At 39.8% G+C, this 16,098-nt stretch overlaps 2 protein-coding genes across 9 annotated transcripts in view; one reads left to right on the forward strand and one right to left on the reverse strand.

The window, feature by feature from the left end:
* The window catches only part of mfsd8 (major facilitator superfamily domain containing 8), a 63,346-nt gene that overhangs the window by 31,316 nt on the left and 15,932 nt on the right, over window positions 1-16,098 (reverse strand). For 3 of the 8 annotated variants that reach the window (XM_015344852.2, XM_015344845.2, XM_015344853.2), the window contains exons 2-3: window positions 10,757-10,832; window positions 9,923-10,065 (exon numbers count right to left, since the gene is read on the reverse strand). The exons of 1 other annotated variant lie outside the window; for it this stretch is intronic. The gene's annotated coding sequence lies outside the window, so the exon portion shown is untranslated. Of the gene's footprint in view, window positions 1-6; window positions 88-4,225; window positions 4,342-8,493; window positions 8,599-9,922; window positions 10,066-10,756; window positions 10,833-16,098 lie in introns of those variants that run through there. 4 more of the 8 variants (XM_015344847.2, XM_015344849.2, XM_015344846.2 and 1 more) reach the window with 4 other exon arrangements.
* abhd18 (abhydrolase domain containing 18) overlaps window positions 1-16,098 on the forward strand; it is a 37,423-nt gene that overhangs the window by 10,952 nt on the left and 10,373 nt on the right. Inside the window, exons 4-8 of the mRNA XM_015344855.2 lie at window positions 3,252-3,352; window positions 9,707-9,785; window positions 10,517-10,601; window positions 11,738-11,765; window positions 14,619-14,757. Of these exons, the coding sequence (XP_015200341.1) occupies window positions 3,252-3,352; window positions 9,707-9,785; window positions 10,517-10,601; window positions 11,738-11,765; window positions 14,619-14,757 (432 nt within the window). The remainder of the gene's footprint in view (window positions 1-3,251; window positions 3,353-9,706; window positions 9,786-10,516; window positions 10,602-11,737; window positions 11,766-14,618; window positions 14,758-16,098) is intronic.

Consider the following 16,098-nt stretch of genomic DNA (forward strand, 5'->3'; position numbering starts at 1 on the left):
ACCTACCTTATGTTCTAATATTTTCACAAGAGAAGGCAGGTTTGATGTAGACTGAAAAATATCCAAAGCCATGTTAGTTTTTTTAAACATTGGGATGACTGGAGGAATATTAAAAGCTTCTGGGACCAGGCCAGGACTCAGGGAGTCCTTTACAATATTTCATTAAGCACCCAGGGGTAAATGGCAGACAAAAGAGCAATGAAATAAAGAAATGGAATGCAGTCCAGGAAACAGGGGATGGGTTTCATATGTGATATCAAATCAGTTAGATGTGGGAGTTGGTTAAGGAGAAAAGAGGAAAACTACTGAAGCACACAAACAAGCTGTCAACACAGGCAAGAGAGTGAAGCTGGATGTTTTCATTCTTAGTTTGTAGAAAAACCTAAAAAAGGCTTTCAAGAAATGAGATGAAATAGGTAATACAAAAGACTGTTATTCTATAGCAGCAGGTAGTGGAAAACTAGAGGTTTTTTTATTATTCTCAATGATATGATAAAAATAGATTTAGCTGTTGCCATAGGACCCCCATTTTCAACCAAGTTCTTCTACTTGAAGACTTGAAAATGTGCTTTTTAAACCACTGACTTTCCACCTGCAGTGAAGCTGGCCAGTACAGTATATCATGGAGCACAGTGACCACAGAGGACACTTTTCACTGGGGCCACGGTATCACAGGGATGTATTGTATTAGGAAGCTATTGAGCAGGTGAACCTTTTCTTCCAAAGTACAGGAGGCAAGGAAAACAAGGAAGTGGAGAAAGAAGACAACTGGAGAATCTAGCATGGTCAACTGGCCACCAGTGAAAACTTACACTTTTATGGTCAAGCTAAGGACAGGAAAGTCCACGTCAACAATAAGAGCAATGTGATCTGAAAGACGTAATTCAAGATGAGTCAGCTGCAAAAAAATTATATTAGTGATAAATCCAAAATAAGACCTTTTTGAGCTACTTCGTGAGCAATTGCTGTAGGACCAAAACAATCCAAAAATGTTAGAAATTCTGCTGCTTGATTAAGATGTTGAGAGTCCAATGTTAGTCTAAACCTAGAAAACCAATGTTAAGCTTAGGAGGTCTATATACTGAAATAACGATCCCATGGTTATTGAGCAGAATCTTTTAAAACATAACACTCACATGATGAATACTCAGGTATAGTAATGGAAATGAGAATGAGGATCATTATCAGACCACCTGTGCCTCCGACAGTTTAGAAACATTTCTCAAAGAATGTTTGTCTAGGAGATGCAGTCTGATTCAACAGAAGGCTTTCTCTTTGCTGTTGCCAGGAATTTAGTTAAACAAAGTCTAGAAGTCATGTAGTAACAGAGCCTTATTATTTAACAAACACATACAGTGTCCCCCAGAATTATTGGCACCCTTGGTAACGATGAGCAAAAAGTTATAGAAAAATGTCTTTGTTGTTTATCAGCTTGATCTTACACTGAAAATATGAGAGAAATCTAACTTCTCGGTAAGGTGAAATTATTCACACAAAAAAAACTCCTTATAAAAAAATAAACATGTGTCACAATTATTGGCAACCCTGCATTTAGTACTTTGAGCACCCTCCCTTTGCCAAGATAACAGCACTGAGTCTTCTCTTATAATGCTGGATAAGGTGGGAGAACACATATAAAGGGATCTGAGACCATTCGTCCATACAAAATCTCTCCAGATCCTTCCGAGTCCTTGGTCCTCGCTTGTGGACTCCTCTTCAGATCACCCCACAGGTTTTCAATGGGGTTTAGGTCAGGGACTGGGATCACCACTGCAAAAGCTTGATTCTGTGGTCAGTGAACCATTTCTGTGTGGAGTTGGAAGTATGCTTTGGATCATTGTCCTGCTGATGGTTAGATCTGCTGAAAGATCCAACCATGACCCAGTCTTAGCCTCCTGGCACAGACAGCCAGATGTTGATCTAAAATCTCCTGGTATTTGATGGAGTCCATGATGCCATGTATCCTAACAAGATTCCCAGGGCCTTTGGAAGAAAAACAGCCCCACAACATCACAGATCCACCACCATACTTCTCAGTGGGGATTAGGTTCTGTTCCACATGACCTTAACTCTTTTTATACCAAACCCACCTCTGGTGTTTGTTGCCAAAAAGCTCTATTTTTGTCTCATCTGACCATAGAACCCAGTTCCAATCAAAGTTCCAGTGATGTTTAGCGAACTCCAGGCGCTTATGTTTGTGGTTTGATGACAGCAAAGGCTTTCTTCTGGCAAGACTTCCAAATAGTTTCTTGGCATGGAGGTTGAGTCTAATTGCAGTCTTGGAGACTTGGTGACCCCAGGAGGCAACCAGCTCCTGCAATTGTCCAACTGTGATTCTTTGTGAAAGTTTTGCCGTCTCGAACCATCCTCCTCACTGTGCGTGGGGGCAAAATACACTTGCGTCCTCTTCCAGGCAGGTTCATCCTAGCTCCAGTTGTTTGAAACGTCTTAATGATTGCCCTAATAGTGGAGATGGGTATTTTTTATTGCCATTGCCTGATTTATGATTTAGAACCTTTTGTCTAATTTTATTTGTGTGTTCTCTGATCTTCCCTATGTTGGCCTGCGGGTCACCTTATATTTATACCCCAGTGAAACAGGAAGTCATGGATGACCACTTAAGAATTCCTAAAGACTTAGGTGTGCTTAAAAAAGGTAAAATATGAATAGGAATATATGTCAATTAGAATTTGTTCATAGGAATTGCTAGGGTAGCCAATAATTGTGATGTGTTTTTTTAGAAAAATGTTTTTTTTTTTCTTTGAATAATTTTACCACACTGAAAGGTAAGATTTCTCTCATATTTTCAGTGTAAGATCAAGCTGATAAACTACAAAGACATTTTTTCATTTTACTCATCTTTACCAAGGGTGCCAAGATTTCTGAAGGGCGCTGTATTAATCAAGGATAATCAAGATGACCTAACTGAGGCAGATTGTTTGGAGCAGCATGGGAAAGGTTCAAGTAAATTGATTTAGTCAGAGTGCCAGAGTGAGATATGTTAGGACTCCACGGAGTAACAGATTTCAAATAGGTTGGGATAAAACAGCTTCCAGAGCTATGTTGACTCTGTGCAAAAGCTCAAGCTGTCATCGCTACTCATAAGCAAAGCTGTCTTTCCATAATCCTGCTAAACTAAATCAAATACTTTAGCAATGTCACAATTTAAATATAATGTGCAGCAAAGAGATAGGATATATTCTTAGAACTTTTCAGGGACAGGTGGGCAACATTTTTCCTTTTTTCTGCAGGTAGAAGAGCAGGCTGACTGTAAAATCCTAAATGGGTATTTCATATCTCCTTTGGAGCACTTTGTCCCAGGCATCATGCCAAAGGAGTCTGTGAAAGCCAGGTAAGTTTCTTCCCTTTTATTTTTGGAAACAAATCAAACAAAATGTGAATTATCTAACAATCGGCACAGCTATTTTTTGTCACGGTACCTGCGCAGTATTGTGCAAATGTTTCTCCTTTATTTTCTTTTAATTAGCACTTGATCATTGTTAGGGAACAGCGAGACCTGGACTGCTGTTAACATGCAGTCAAGTTGCTGCTTGTTAACAGATGCTGTGAACATTCGTCCATTGTCGGAGTAAAATTAAACAGGAGAAAAACTGGACCTTGTTTTCACAGCAAGGCTACGGAAAATATTGTTTGGTAATAGAAGCCCATGGAGGGGCGTATTTCATGCCAGCAAAAAGGGGAGCTTTAGTAAGACAAATACACATTTTCTAACTAATAATAAAGCCAACGTATGTATTTTATAGCAGGAGTAGGTTGAAAGAATCTCACAAGGTGCAATTTGGAGAGCTAAAATGATAGAGTATAAGTCTGAAAAGGTACAGTATAATAAAATAGTGAATTTGAGCATTTTAATAGTCAGTGGAGCATAGATTTGAAGTCTAAGACTACTACCCTTTGGAATAATTTGATGGTGTACGTTGAACAGTAGCTGAATTACTTTAATTCTTAAAGAAACAAAAAGATGTCCGGCAGACTGTTTTCCCACAGGTGGCAATCACTCTGGGCTGTGCATTATCATACCCAAACTGCCCAAAAACCTAAAGGAGGCCAAACAAAGCATTAATCCTATAATACGTTTTCAAAAATAAATGATCTTACAGTCTCAAACAGGAGTTTAAATTCACCACCACTGGTTTTAATTTGACCAAAGAAGTTGGTCCCTAGCAAGAATTTTGTTTCTTAACCACTGACATGCAAAACATACTTCCTTCAGATGATGTGGTCTCTGACAGTTCCTTTGAAATGACATATGTCCTCCACAAGAGACTTCAGGACCATGTACTTTCTTCTGCTTTGCTGTCACATGTTGTGTTCAGTGGTCTGTAGAGGTCCAGAAATATTATTTTATATATTTGCTGCTTGGTTATTTGGTCTGAATACATTTCTCATGACCTTTCTTGATTTGTTCTGTAAATCTACAGTATGTACCATTGTTAAAACTGTCTGCAAAATTGGGAATATTTGGATATGCTGGGGTTCAAAGGTGATTTTCAGCAGTTATTCAGTAACTCCCCCTCAAATAATTCACAACATCATACTTTCCATTGTGCTTTAGGTTAAAAAATGCCACACTGTAAGCTGAAAAGGTTACAAAAGGTGGCAGTCAAAAATGAGGAAGCATTTCAGCAAAGTCAGCCTTAGCAAAAGTGAATACATGGTAAAAATATACCATTTCATTTAAGAGGAATGCACTGGATTTCTGTGAATAACTTTTTTTGGTGTCAACTGGTGTAAGATGGTCAGTATGTGAATATTGTACAGTTAAAAGTTAGGCACTCCTGTTCAAATGGCACGTTTCAGTGAAACTCTTAAGTGAAAAGACGGTGGCACACGCCTTGCGTGGTACAAACTTAAACATTATGTCTTTCGGCAGATTTTAATGCACATTTAAGATTTATTTACAGTTTGTAGATATTCAATAAAGTAAAAAAGTAGTGAATATGGCAAATGCACAAGTTTGGGCACCCTGTAAGTCAGAATTTAGTAATGCCTCCATTGGCAGAAATCTCAGCTTCCAAACATTTCCTGTAGCCAGTTAAGAGTGTTTCTGTCCTTGGTATGGAATATTTTACTTTCCATCTCCTTGCAGAACTCTTTTAGCTCAGAAGTATCCACCCTCTCGCATGCACTGCATGTATGCAATCTCCCCACAGGATAGTTTTTGTCAATAATATTGTAGCGCTCTCAGATTCACGTGGGTATGTGCCCTCGCCGCTGCCGCCTCAGGTTGGCTCCCCCCACCGCTGGGGACTCGAACCCGGGCCTCCAGTGTCACTCAACAGAGACCAAGCCAATTGAGCCAAAGGGAAATCTCCCGTCAGCCCGACGGCTGCACTCCCTGCTATTCACAGGGAAGGGCAGTGAAGTCACTGCGCTGGTAAGCTGGCTCGACAACCTGCAATGGTGGCCATTTGCGTTACAATATTCCAGTCTGAGGACTGTAAAGATCATTGCAAAACCTTAATCTTTTGTTCCTGTAAGTACTTCATAGTTGATTGTGAGGTATGATTTGGATCGCTGTCTTGCTACAAAACTTCTTGGAATCTTAGGATACATGGCATCATGGACTCCATCAATTTCCTTGAGATTTTAGATCAACATCTGGCTGTCTCTGCCAGGAGGCTAAGACTGGGTCGTGGTTGGATCTTTCAGCAGGACAATGATCCAAAGCATACCTCCAACTCCACACAGAAATGGTTCACTGACCACAGAATCAAGCTTTTGCAGTGGCGATCCCAGTCCCTGACCTAAACCCCATTGAAAACCCATGGGGTGATCTGAAGAGGAGTCCACAAGCGAGGACCAAGGACTCTGAAGGATCTGGAGAGATTCTGTATGGAGGAATGGTCTCAGATCTCTTTATATGTGTTCTCCCACCTCATCCAGCATTATAAGAGAAGACTCTGTGCTGTTATCTTGGCAAAGGGAGGGTGCACAAAGTACTAAATGCAGGGTTGTCAATAATTGTGACACGTTTATTTTTTTATTTTATTTTTTTATAAGGAGTTTTTTTTTGTCTGAATAATTTCACCTCACCAAAAAGTTAGATTTCTCTCATATTTTCGGTGTAAGATCAAGCTGATAAACAACAAACATATTTTTTTCTCATCGTTACCAATAAATCTGGGGGACACTGTATGTGCTTGTTAAATAATAAGGCACTGTTACTACATGATTTTAGAACTGATAGGAATCTAGACTTTGTTTAATTAAATTCCTGGCACAAGCAAAGAGAAAGCCTTCCGTTGAATCAGACTGCATCTCGCAGACAAACATTCTTTGAGAAATGTTTCTAAACTGTCGGAGGCACAGGTGGTCTGATCATGATCCTCATTCTCATTTCCATTACAATACCTGAGTATTCATCATATGAGTGTTGTGTTTTAAAAGTTTCTGCTCAATAACCATGGGGTCGTGATTTCAATATATAGATCTCCTAAGCTTCAGTTTCTTCACTGACTTTGGGACGTTACCTTCTAAGATTTGTTGATATTTAGTTAAATCCATTCTTCCTGTTGCACAATAATTCCAGTACCACTGGCTGCCACAGAACTCAAAAACATAATAGATCTGTAATAGATTCATGGTTGGCAAAGCGTTCTTTCTTTCAAACAGTTTGCACTTTTTTTCCTCTAAATCTTCTGTGGTTGTGGCCAAAATGTCCAATTTTAATTTCATCAGTCCACATACTTTAGACTTTGCCTTTCGTGATGAGCTCGTAGGAAACATTTCCAACAACAGCTGCCATGCGGCTCATTTTTGTGTAAGCAATGCTGTACTGCGGACCTGTGGAAAAAGACTCCGGTGTCAGATAAACTTTCATGTGTGTTCTGCTTTGCAGATCTGGCCTGTTTGGAGGAGTTCCACCAGAGATATTTCTGGGTCTTCCAGTTCTTGCCTAAACTTCCACAGTTCCCTTTAACATTCATTAATAATGCTTCTGACAGTATAAATTATAAGCTGGAAGCATGTACAGATCTTTTTATAGCCTTCTCCTACTTCGTAAGAGTGAATTAGTAGGCCATTAATAGTAGTTAGTAGGGTCAGAGTATTGGATCAGCCCTGGAATTGACTTCATCTGACTTGATTTAAGGCCTGATGAGTCGTCAGTCAAGATTTGGGGTCTTTGAAAAACATAAATTAAAAGTAGTAATGAATTACGTGAAGGGTTCCCAAAATTTTGCATGCCACATTCACTTTTATTATTTTTGTTTCAATCTGTAATTTTGTATTACAATATGTTGTGCAGAAAAATGGTGGGTTTAACTTTGTACCATGTAAAGGTTGTCACCTTCTGTTCACTTAGAGATTCACTGAATCATACAGTTTCACCAGGGATGCCTAAACCTTTTGCACAAAACTGGAGCTTTCCGACAAGAAAAAAAAATGTTTTAGCCAAGCTTTTAAAAGCTAATCTCCATGTGTAGTTGCTAGTAAACACAATGTAAGAACCAGAATAAGTGTAAGAAAAATCAGGTGTTTATTAGAAAGATATGTGTATAAATGAACACTGTCAGTATTTTAAGTTTGTTTTTTTAAACCTGTGAAAAAAAAGAGGGAAGTGAATAGAATATGCAAAAGAAAGATTTAAGCAAGCACAAACGAGAACTTTTATTGCTTCTCTAAAATTCTGAACAACCTGCCTGTGTTTCCCGACAGCTGTATTTTTAAACACCATATGAACTGCTATGGTTATTAAACTTGGAAGCTTACAGAACATATTTTCATGTCCTACACAAATTACTCTGCTTTTTGTTTCTTTTTTTAGTTTTGTGCTTTAGAGTTCTATTGGCGGAAAGCTACCAGTATAAGCACACAGCATTTTACTGACGAAAAGGCTGGGATAGTCATTTCACACATTTTGAGTTCAAGCTTAAATCTTATGAACAGTTTTATTTCAATGTTTCTAGACCCTCCCTTGATACAGTGATGCACAGGCCTATTTCCTTGGTTATATTGAGACAGTATTAGTGAGATTTAAATTGGACTTGTAAAAAACGCACCCTGTAGTTTATGTAAGAAATGTCTGAACTCGGAGTCTGTCACTGTTTTCTACTCCTGACTACTCCGCAGTAAAGCAAACCATGCTTGTTCTGTAATTAATTTTGAAGTCTTTTCTAGTCGTATCCATTTCAAAGACTTTATTTTCAAATAAAATATATATCCTTAAAAAAGCACTAGAAAATATGAGCATTGAAACAACTTGCACTTCACTGTAGTTGTGTTATTGTCCTTTGAAATACAGATTCTAGAGCTGTCCAGAGCTTGTTAAATCCTCTAAGGTAAAGCAAGTTGCTGCTTTTAGAGATGGTAGGGGGTCCTGAGTGATTGGTCATTAAAGATTCCAAGTCTCTGGTCAAAAGATTAAGAGTGTTAACATCAGTGTCCTGGCTAAATTCCACTTTAGACTCGAACAATCTGGCCCACCTAAATTTCCTTCTTACTTCCACCAGTGAAACAATTTCTCCTTACTTGATCTGGTGTGTATGAGGCTGTTGATACATAATGGCTGCCAAACATCACCCGGGTAGGTTCTGCTCCTCAGTGATGCCACACATCTCTTCTGCATTAAAAGCACTTTAGGGTTTTTAGAGACGACAAGCAGAATAAAAAGAACATGGAAACGTAAAACTTATGCTGAGAGTAGGCATTCAGCCCATCAGCGTTTGTCATTTTTTCTATACACTGAGTGATACCATCAGTATGAAGAGTACAGCATTTTCTAGTGTTGTGGCAATTTTGGCTTTTAAAAAGTGTTACCTCTTACTTTCCTCCATGTTCTCATCACTAATCTTAATTTGAAGTAATTCTTTGGATTGGAAGCGGTTTGGTACGACTGTTGGAGTCGCTTTTAGAGTCTTACAAAGCTGATTCCTTAATTTAAATAAATGCGTAGCTTTTGCAGGGTGCTTGCACTACTAGTGTGGTTACACCTGCTCTGCCCCCGCAGGTCCTCAGACTCCAGTATGTGGGGAAATGCCCACAGAAATGTGAAAGATTTGTCTGAAGGAGCTTGTGCCATTGAAACTATAAGAGTTCCACTTGTTACCACAACACCCTTCATTTCCTCCGAGTTTGCCGAGATGTAAAAAAGAAACTGCGCTGTACGGAAAATTGTCAAGTTGTTGTTGTTTTTTTACCAGGGCAGAATTTGCCCTTAATTTATGGAAAGTTTTTAATTTGTATGTCCTATATGTAATATTTCAATCAAGCTAGAGCCTAAGGAGGAGTAGAAAAAAAACCTAAATGTTTTCACTTCAACATACTTTTGGAATATAAAATGAGTTCTGCAACAGACTGTGCACTAGGAATAAACATTTTGAATGTTTTAACGATTATTTTTCCATTTGTACAGACATCTTTGGTCTGTATAATATGTGCACTACAGCATTTGTATTTGACTTTAAAAAAAACCTCACAATGTCAAATTCAGTACATCACCCTACCACTGCAACCTCTATAAAGTAGATCTGTATGAATGTTTTTAGGCCTTTTGTAAAATAACATTTCAACGAATTAAGTTACAAGTTTTGCTAAAGTAAAGAACAAAAAATACTGCTGTGGTATTTCTTTCTAACTTGTCAGATCACACTATAGACAAACTTATCTTCCAGAAAATACATTTTAAACTTATTTTATGACCTATGTAAATTCAACTTGGTTTCCTGTTCTTTTTTGGTCAAAGGTTCCAGTTTATACTGCCTAAAGAATGGAAGACAAAATATAAGCCAGTATGCATTCACCTTGCGGGCACGGGAGATCATGTAAGTGTGCTGACCAGTAACCCCTGCAAGAAATAACTTGACATAGCTCATTACAGTGCCGGAATGTCTGAATGTGGTTTTCAAAGAAAGAAAGACCTACTGTTAAAGTACCGTGATGTATCAGTTTTGCTTCTTACCTTTTCTTTGTAGCAGTCAGATGGCACGAATATGCCAGGTTGTTGTCAGCATGTCTGGCCGTATTCTCTCAGACAGTATTTCTGCTCATTGCCGTGTCATGACTTCCTTCCTGCTGTCTCACTTACACTTTAAAAAAAATTGTCTGCCACAGACACAAGACATCGGCGTCTGTTAGACATTGCTGTTAATAAGGACTGAAATCCAAACTACTGCTCTGGACGGGCTACAGAGAGCTCTGTCCAGCTCTCGGTTAGCAATAATTCAGGCACATGGTGCTATGGCAACTGCCTGTTACCAAAGAAAATCCCTCTGGTTTAAGTTTCTGTTTTTCTCATGAACAAAAACTCCATTATCTTCCTGTTCCAAATGTGAATAGTGTACCTTGAGTGCAGTGTACCTTGAGTGCACACACAATCTTGGATTGAAAAAAAAAATGTAAGCAAAGCATTTGTATTCTAAAAGATGTCAGAGCCAATAAATTAGGATTTTTGCTGGTAAAACTGTAAGCAAAAATATTCATTTTATTTATGGTGCAAAATAGTCCTATGTATTGCCGTGCTTTTAATGAGATCACCTGTGCCTTTTTTTTCCAGTTTTTTTGGAGAAGACGCACGCTCATGGCCCGACCAATGATAAAAGAGACCAGCATGGCATCACTGCTGCTAGAAAACCCTTATTATATCCTTCACTTCAAACGTTTAACCCAGTAGTACACAGGAGACAGGAGTAGTCCAGAAGCGTCCTCTTATTACTGGTACGAATCCATTCATTCCTAGGTCCTCTAATTCGCTGTAAACAGTGGGAAATCGTCAGCATTCACTAGTGAGAGTTACCACATTTGGATAAGTTCCAGCTTTTTGCAGTGTCTGATGAGTCATTCAGTTGAGACAGAGTTCCTCTTTGAGACACCTGAAATGGAATTGGGCTGCTTTTAGATTACTTCACTGCACCTTATCATCACAGACATCATGCAGAGTTTTCTCTAGTAGAGGCGCTCAGAATGATTCGCTGACTGCTTTGGCTGCATGAAAGTTGGAACAGTGGAAAGTCAGGTATATGATGTTTCTTTAGGAGAAAAGAAGGTCATCAGAGAGGTTGGGTCAGAAGACCCAGCTCAAGAGGACATGTGGACAGACAGGAAAGCTGACTCCTGGTGTTACAAAAACGGTGCTTTTAATGCAAGGTGAGATCCGAGGAAGCAAGGTAGACGTTTCAGAACCTAAAAAAATATTCTTTTAAGTTTTTACATATACGAATACATTCTAGTAAGAATTATTTCTGATGTTATACCTCTCGGTGAAAATGAAATTGAACTAAAAATACTCCCCTTAGCACCTGTACAAATAAGCAAACAATTCTTTCCTGTTCAGTAATGTATCAGAATTCTACTTTTTTCTGTTTTTATATGTTGTGCAAAGACGATATATTTAAATAGCTGTCACAAAATTAAACAATTTACAATTAGTAATTTTAATATATTGCATATGCCATTTGTTTAAAATAGACAAATATTAACAAATGGTAAATTGCTTTCAAAACATTTGGAAACAAGATAATCTAACCATAGCAGATTTCTACCCTGGAAAAGATTTATTATTTACAATTGTAAATAATGCCAAAGATTAGTGAATGACATATCCAATACATTTATACTCTACCATACTATAGGTGTTATAGTGTGAAAATGTAACTTTTTGCTGATATACTTTGGATAATTATAGTTTATTAAAATGTGTCTCTAAACAGCGTTTTGTATATGTGCAGGATTTAGAGAACTTTCATATTTACTGATACTTCCTTGACTTAAATCATACATGGCTACAGAAAACCAAAAGACCAGCTGTAAGTATTTTTTTTTCATCAATGCAATAACACTGAATATATTTGTGGGTTAGTTTGCAAAGAGATATCGTCCATCACTGTTTATTAGGTCTTAGTTACAGAACTACCTATACTTACATCTCAGATTTCATGTTTCCTTTAATATCTCGTGTTGCTTTTGCAGATGTTATGAGCAGTGCTACTTTACGGTGAAGGTTACATTATGGATGCATCAGATTTGCGAGTAGTTTATACAGTATTTCACTATTCACAGTCCTTAATTTGTAAATCACTGGAACTCACTGTCAATGTGAGAGTGGATGTAGAAGCAACAGAGGTACTAGATTGCTTAACCGTGACATGCGAATATCATCAATGTATTGCGCTGTCAAGCAACCACATTGATAAAATGCAAACAAGGTTAACTTCAAAAACTTTAATGAGTAATTTCATATACCACAATCATATGCTATTAGGCCTATTCTATTTTTGAAATATCGCCGCTGTTCAAAGGGATTCAGAATCTCACTATATTAAGTACCAGTGCAATGCATTGAACGTGTTGCAGCAGTAATGTCACCCTCTAAAAACCTACAGTAGGCAGTGTAGAATTCGTGCCAGAAGACCTAGTCTTTTTGCACAGCAAAGTTCGTTGCTGTCTCTAGAATGTTAAATGGCACCGTCTGCTCTGGGCTTGCATGCTACCATGATTAAATCCCAACATGGGCAGAGCCAATCTACAGGTGTTACATATACAGTACCACCCTAGGTTAGCATACTGATAAAAATATATTTTATTTGAAGGATCAAAATATTTTGGGATTTTCATAATGCCACCATTTAATCACATTTAATTATTTAAAATTGATTGAGGCACTTTTTTATTCAAATTAGTAACGTCATCTAGCATTAACCAAATTTTAGGAGCGTGCTGCTCTATCTTCTCAAGCAATTTCCTCCTCATTGTTTAATATGTTGTTGAATGTTTGAGCATGCAGCATTGTAATGCAAAGTATGTCCTACAGCAGTCCCATTCACTTCCTGACAGTCAATTGTGTTCAAACCCATAAGTGAATTTATGAGTTTTAGCCTCTTTGTAAGCTGTATCAGTGGATACTTCATTATGTGGATTGTTCATTAACGATGGTCTGCACTCAAGTCTCCAAAATGTGGCTAAATCCACTTTGGTTCTAGCATGTTCTACAACCTTTTTCTTGGTCCCCGCTGCTTTGTTTAGCATGTGGAGGAGATCCCAATGTATTTTACCTACGATATTATCTCTGGACCCAGGGAGCCATGGGAGTTTGTACTGATTAAATTTAAATTGTTCAGTAGTGGAGACAGAGACAAAACAAACTCGTTACCCAGTTTCACATACTCTCCTCTTTTCTCTTGACAAATCACCTGGCGTATCCAACTCCTCGTTTTCTACTGCTGAGCTTTTAACCAGTTCCTTACAGGGCACACACCTGTCACACACCTGCTCTGCACACCCACACCAAGGCCAGCTTTCCCAGAAGCCACTTAACCTACCAGCATGTCTTTGAACTGTGGGAGGAAACCAGTAATGTTAGCCACTGGTGCTGTGCTCAGAGAGGTGCTGGTGCTGTGCTCAGAGAGTTCAACTGAGGCCAGCCCAGCTAAAGGCTCACAGTGACTTCAGCAAGAGACACACCACTTTCCTTTACACTGTTATGCCGCTGTTTAGTAGAGCTGCAGTGGGTTGGCAGGCCGAGACCCAAGTGCAAGGTTTTGGGGAACTCTGGGGAAACCCGGAGAGATGAGTAGAAGGAGAAATGGCAAGAGAAAGATGAGCAGGCAGGCTCAGCCAGGAAACGAGCTTTGCAGAAAGCAGGCTGTGGACTGCCTGCGGAGGGGAAGGGCGGAGAAGTTCGCCTGGATTAAACAGAGAGCTGAATGCGGAGCTGTTGGTATTCCAGGGGGTTGGCTTTGGCACTCAGATGAAGGTAAAAGACTCTGCTGGATCGAGGCTCAGAGAATTAATTAGAAGTGTTTCACAGGCGTGTCAGCAGTAGTTTAACACTGACAGCTTTGAAGTCGGAGCACCGGTCTAGCAGAGAATCCTGCCTTTAACAGCCCACCTAATGGGATGATTGCCGGTGGACTGACTGCCTGACTGAAGAGTACTGTAATAGGCCTAATGGATAAGCGTCCCAACCTAGTTCACACGGGGCTGAATGCACCGGTTGCCCTAGGTAAGGGCAGGACGTGAGCCGCTCCCAGCGCTGACGTGACGTACCGGGCGCAGCAAGAGCCCTGCAGGCAGGCGTGTCACAAGAGCGTAGCTGGTTGTGTCCCAGGTCTGAAAACAGCTGCCAAATCCATGCTGGGTGGGTGTATTATAAGACATAAAATCCTCTCTCAAGCATTGAACCTGTGTGCTCTTATGCTTTTCTGCAAATCCTCTCTTTGCTGTGTTTTCTGTGATATCCATGGTATGTTTAGAGGTATTAGCATATAGACAAATTAGAATGTCTTATATATACTGGGCTACTTTCTTAGTCCCCATTCATTTGTTATTTTTTGGGTAATTTATGAGAAACCCATTTGAAATTTGAGTCTTTTGAAGTTGAGCTTTACCATTTTAACACCTCAGTTGTAGAACGGAGGGAAGCCTGAGATTGTTGGGGCCTGTTTTATGGTCATCCAGGAGTTGATGCTGATTCTGTGTATCAGTTTAATCGGAGTGGCACTGCTACTGGAAACAGCGAGTCTAATCCGGTCAGATTCACTCGTGAAGCCTGCTGGGCCTTAGCCGGGTAAGACCCGGGATAAAACATCAGGAAAGTGGGGGGGGGCTTGTGGGCCCATGCTGAAGGGTGCTAATGAGGAAGGCCCTCTGTGTGCGGGCAGGCGCTCCAGTCTGAAGAACGTGTCGGACCTGTTTGTGATGGGGGGAGCCCTGGTGCTGGAGTCGGCGGCGCTGCTGCACTGGCTGGAGAGGGAGGGCTACTGGCCCCTGGGAATGACGGGCATCTCCATGGGCGGACATGTGAGTGACATCACCGTGGGCCAACTGCCACGAGCCGCGCGTTCGAAGCGACGGCGTTTCAGGTGGATTCCTTTGGTATCAAATGCATTTAGAGGGAGGTTAAATGTGTAAACCTGAGTGTATTTTTCATATTGATTTGAGGTACCAGAGATAATTCTAGAAACAGAGAATCACATTTAGTAGTGTAGTGATATTGTATGCTGGCTGCCATTCAGGCCTTCAGAAAGTGCTGTACCTGCAGATGCATCATAATGTACTGTACAGAGGATTGTACCGTTGGCTAGGATGCCTGGAAAAGAAATCCCACACAACGAGCATATAAAAAACTACAGCTTTAGGTAATGAGAGGTGCTCCATAGGTTGCATTACATCGCTACCCAGGGAATGAATTCTGTCCCACATTATCTGCATTTAAAACTTATTTTTTGTATCCATAATTATTTCAGAACTCTATAACCGTATCAGAAATGCTGTACCATGCAAAAGTATTCAGACCCTTTAAAAGTTTTCAAGTGATGCTGGGCGGGATAACAAATGATACACATTCTTTGCTGATGAATATTTTATTGGAAAGTCCCATGCTCAAACAGAAGATGTTTATAAAGACAGAATTATTTATCGGCAGATATCTGATCATTAATATTGGTAGAGCCACCTTTTGAAGCAATAACAGCTTGAAGTCTTTTGGTGCAGGTGTCTGGTTAGGAGTGATGTTCACTCATTCCTAATCAAGCCTGGACTGGGACCGAGGTGCATCCTGCGGTTGCCAACATTCCCACAAGCTCTAAACCTGCGCCTGAGACTGATCAAACAAGGACATGATGCCTCTCGATTAGACCGACAATCTTTCCATCAGACAATCAATTAAGATCTCAGTCTGTCTAATTGAGTTCCCTATTTAAGGCAATTCAATGCACTGTGCCGTTGCTCCATCGCTGAGCTTGCTAGCACTCATGATAGCTTTCTCCTCACTCTAGAATTACTACTAGAATTTTGACCCTGTTTTCAGAGGAACATCGGCTCAGCAGAGAACTCTTTCTCAAACTCGCCAGCCCTTCTCTTTTTTCACCATTGGCTGTTGACCTATTTTTTTTTACTGGCTTTCTTTTCAAGGCTTCCCCTGCATTTGTGGGCTGGGAACTTTGCATTAGTCAATCAATCAGTTACCCTTCATGCTTTTGTCTGCTCCCTCCCTTTTCCCAGTGGAACTGCGCCTTTTTTTCCTTTGCAATGATCCAGCCCCCACTACCTGAAAGCTTGCCTGCCTGCATCACCTCTCTCCAGTTTATAATAATTTATAAGAATATTGCTTTGAAATGTTGAAAAAGTCACAAAAATAAC

Source organism: Lepisosteus oculatus, chromosome 1 (genome assembly GCF_040954835.1).
Source record: "Lepisosteus oculatus isolate fLepOcu1 chromosome 1, fLepOcu1.hap2, whole genome shotgun sequence".
Taxonomy (NCBI): domain Eukaryota; kingdom Metazoa; phylum Chordata; class Actinopteri; order Semionotiformes; family Lepisosteidae; genus Lepisosteus; species Lepisosteus oculatus.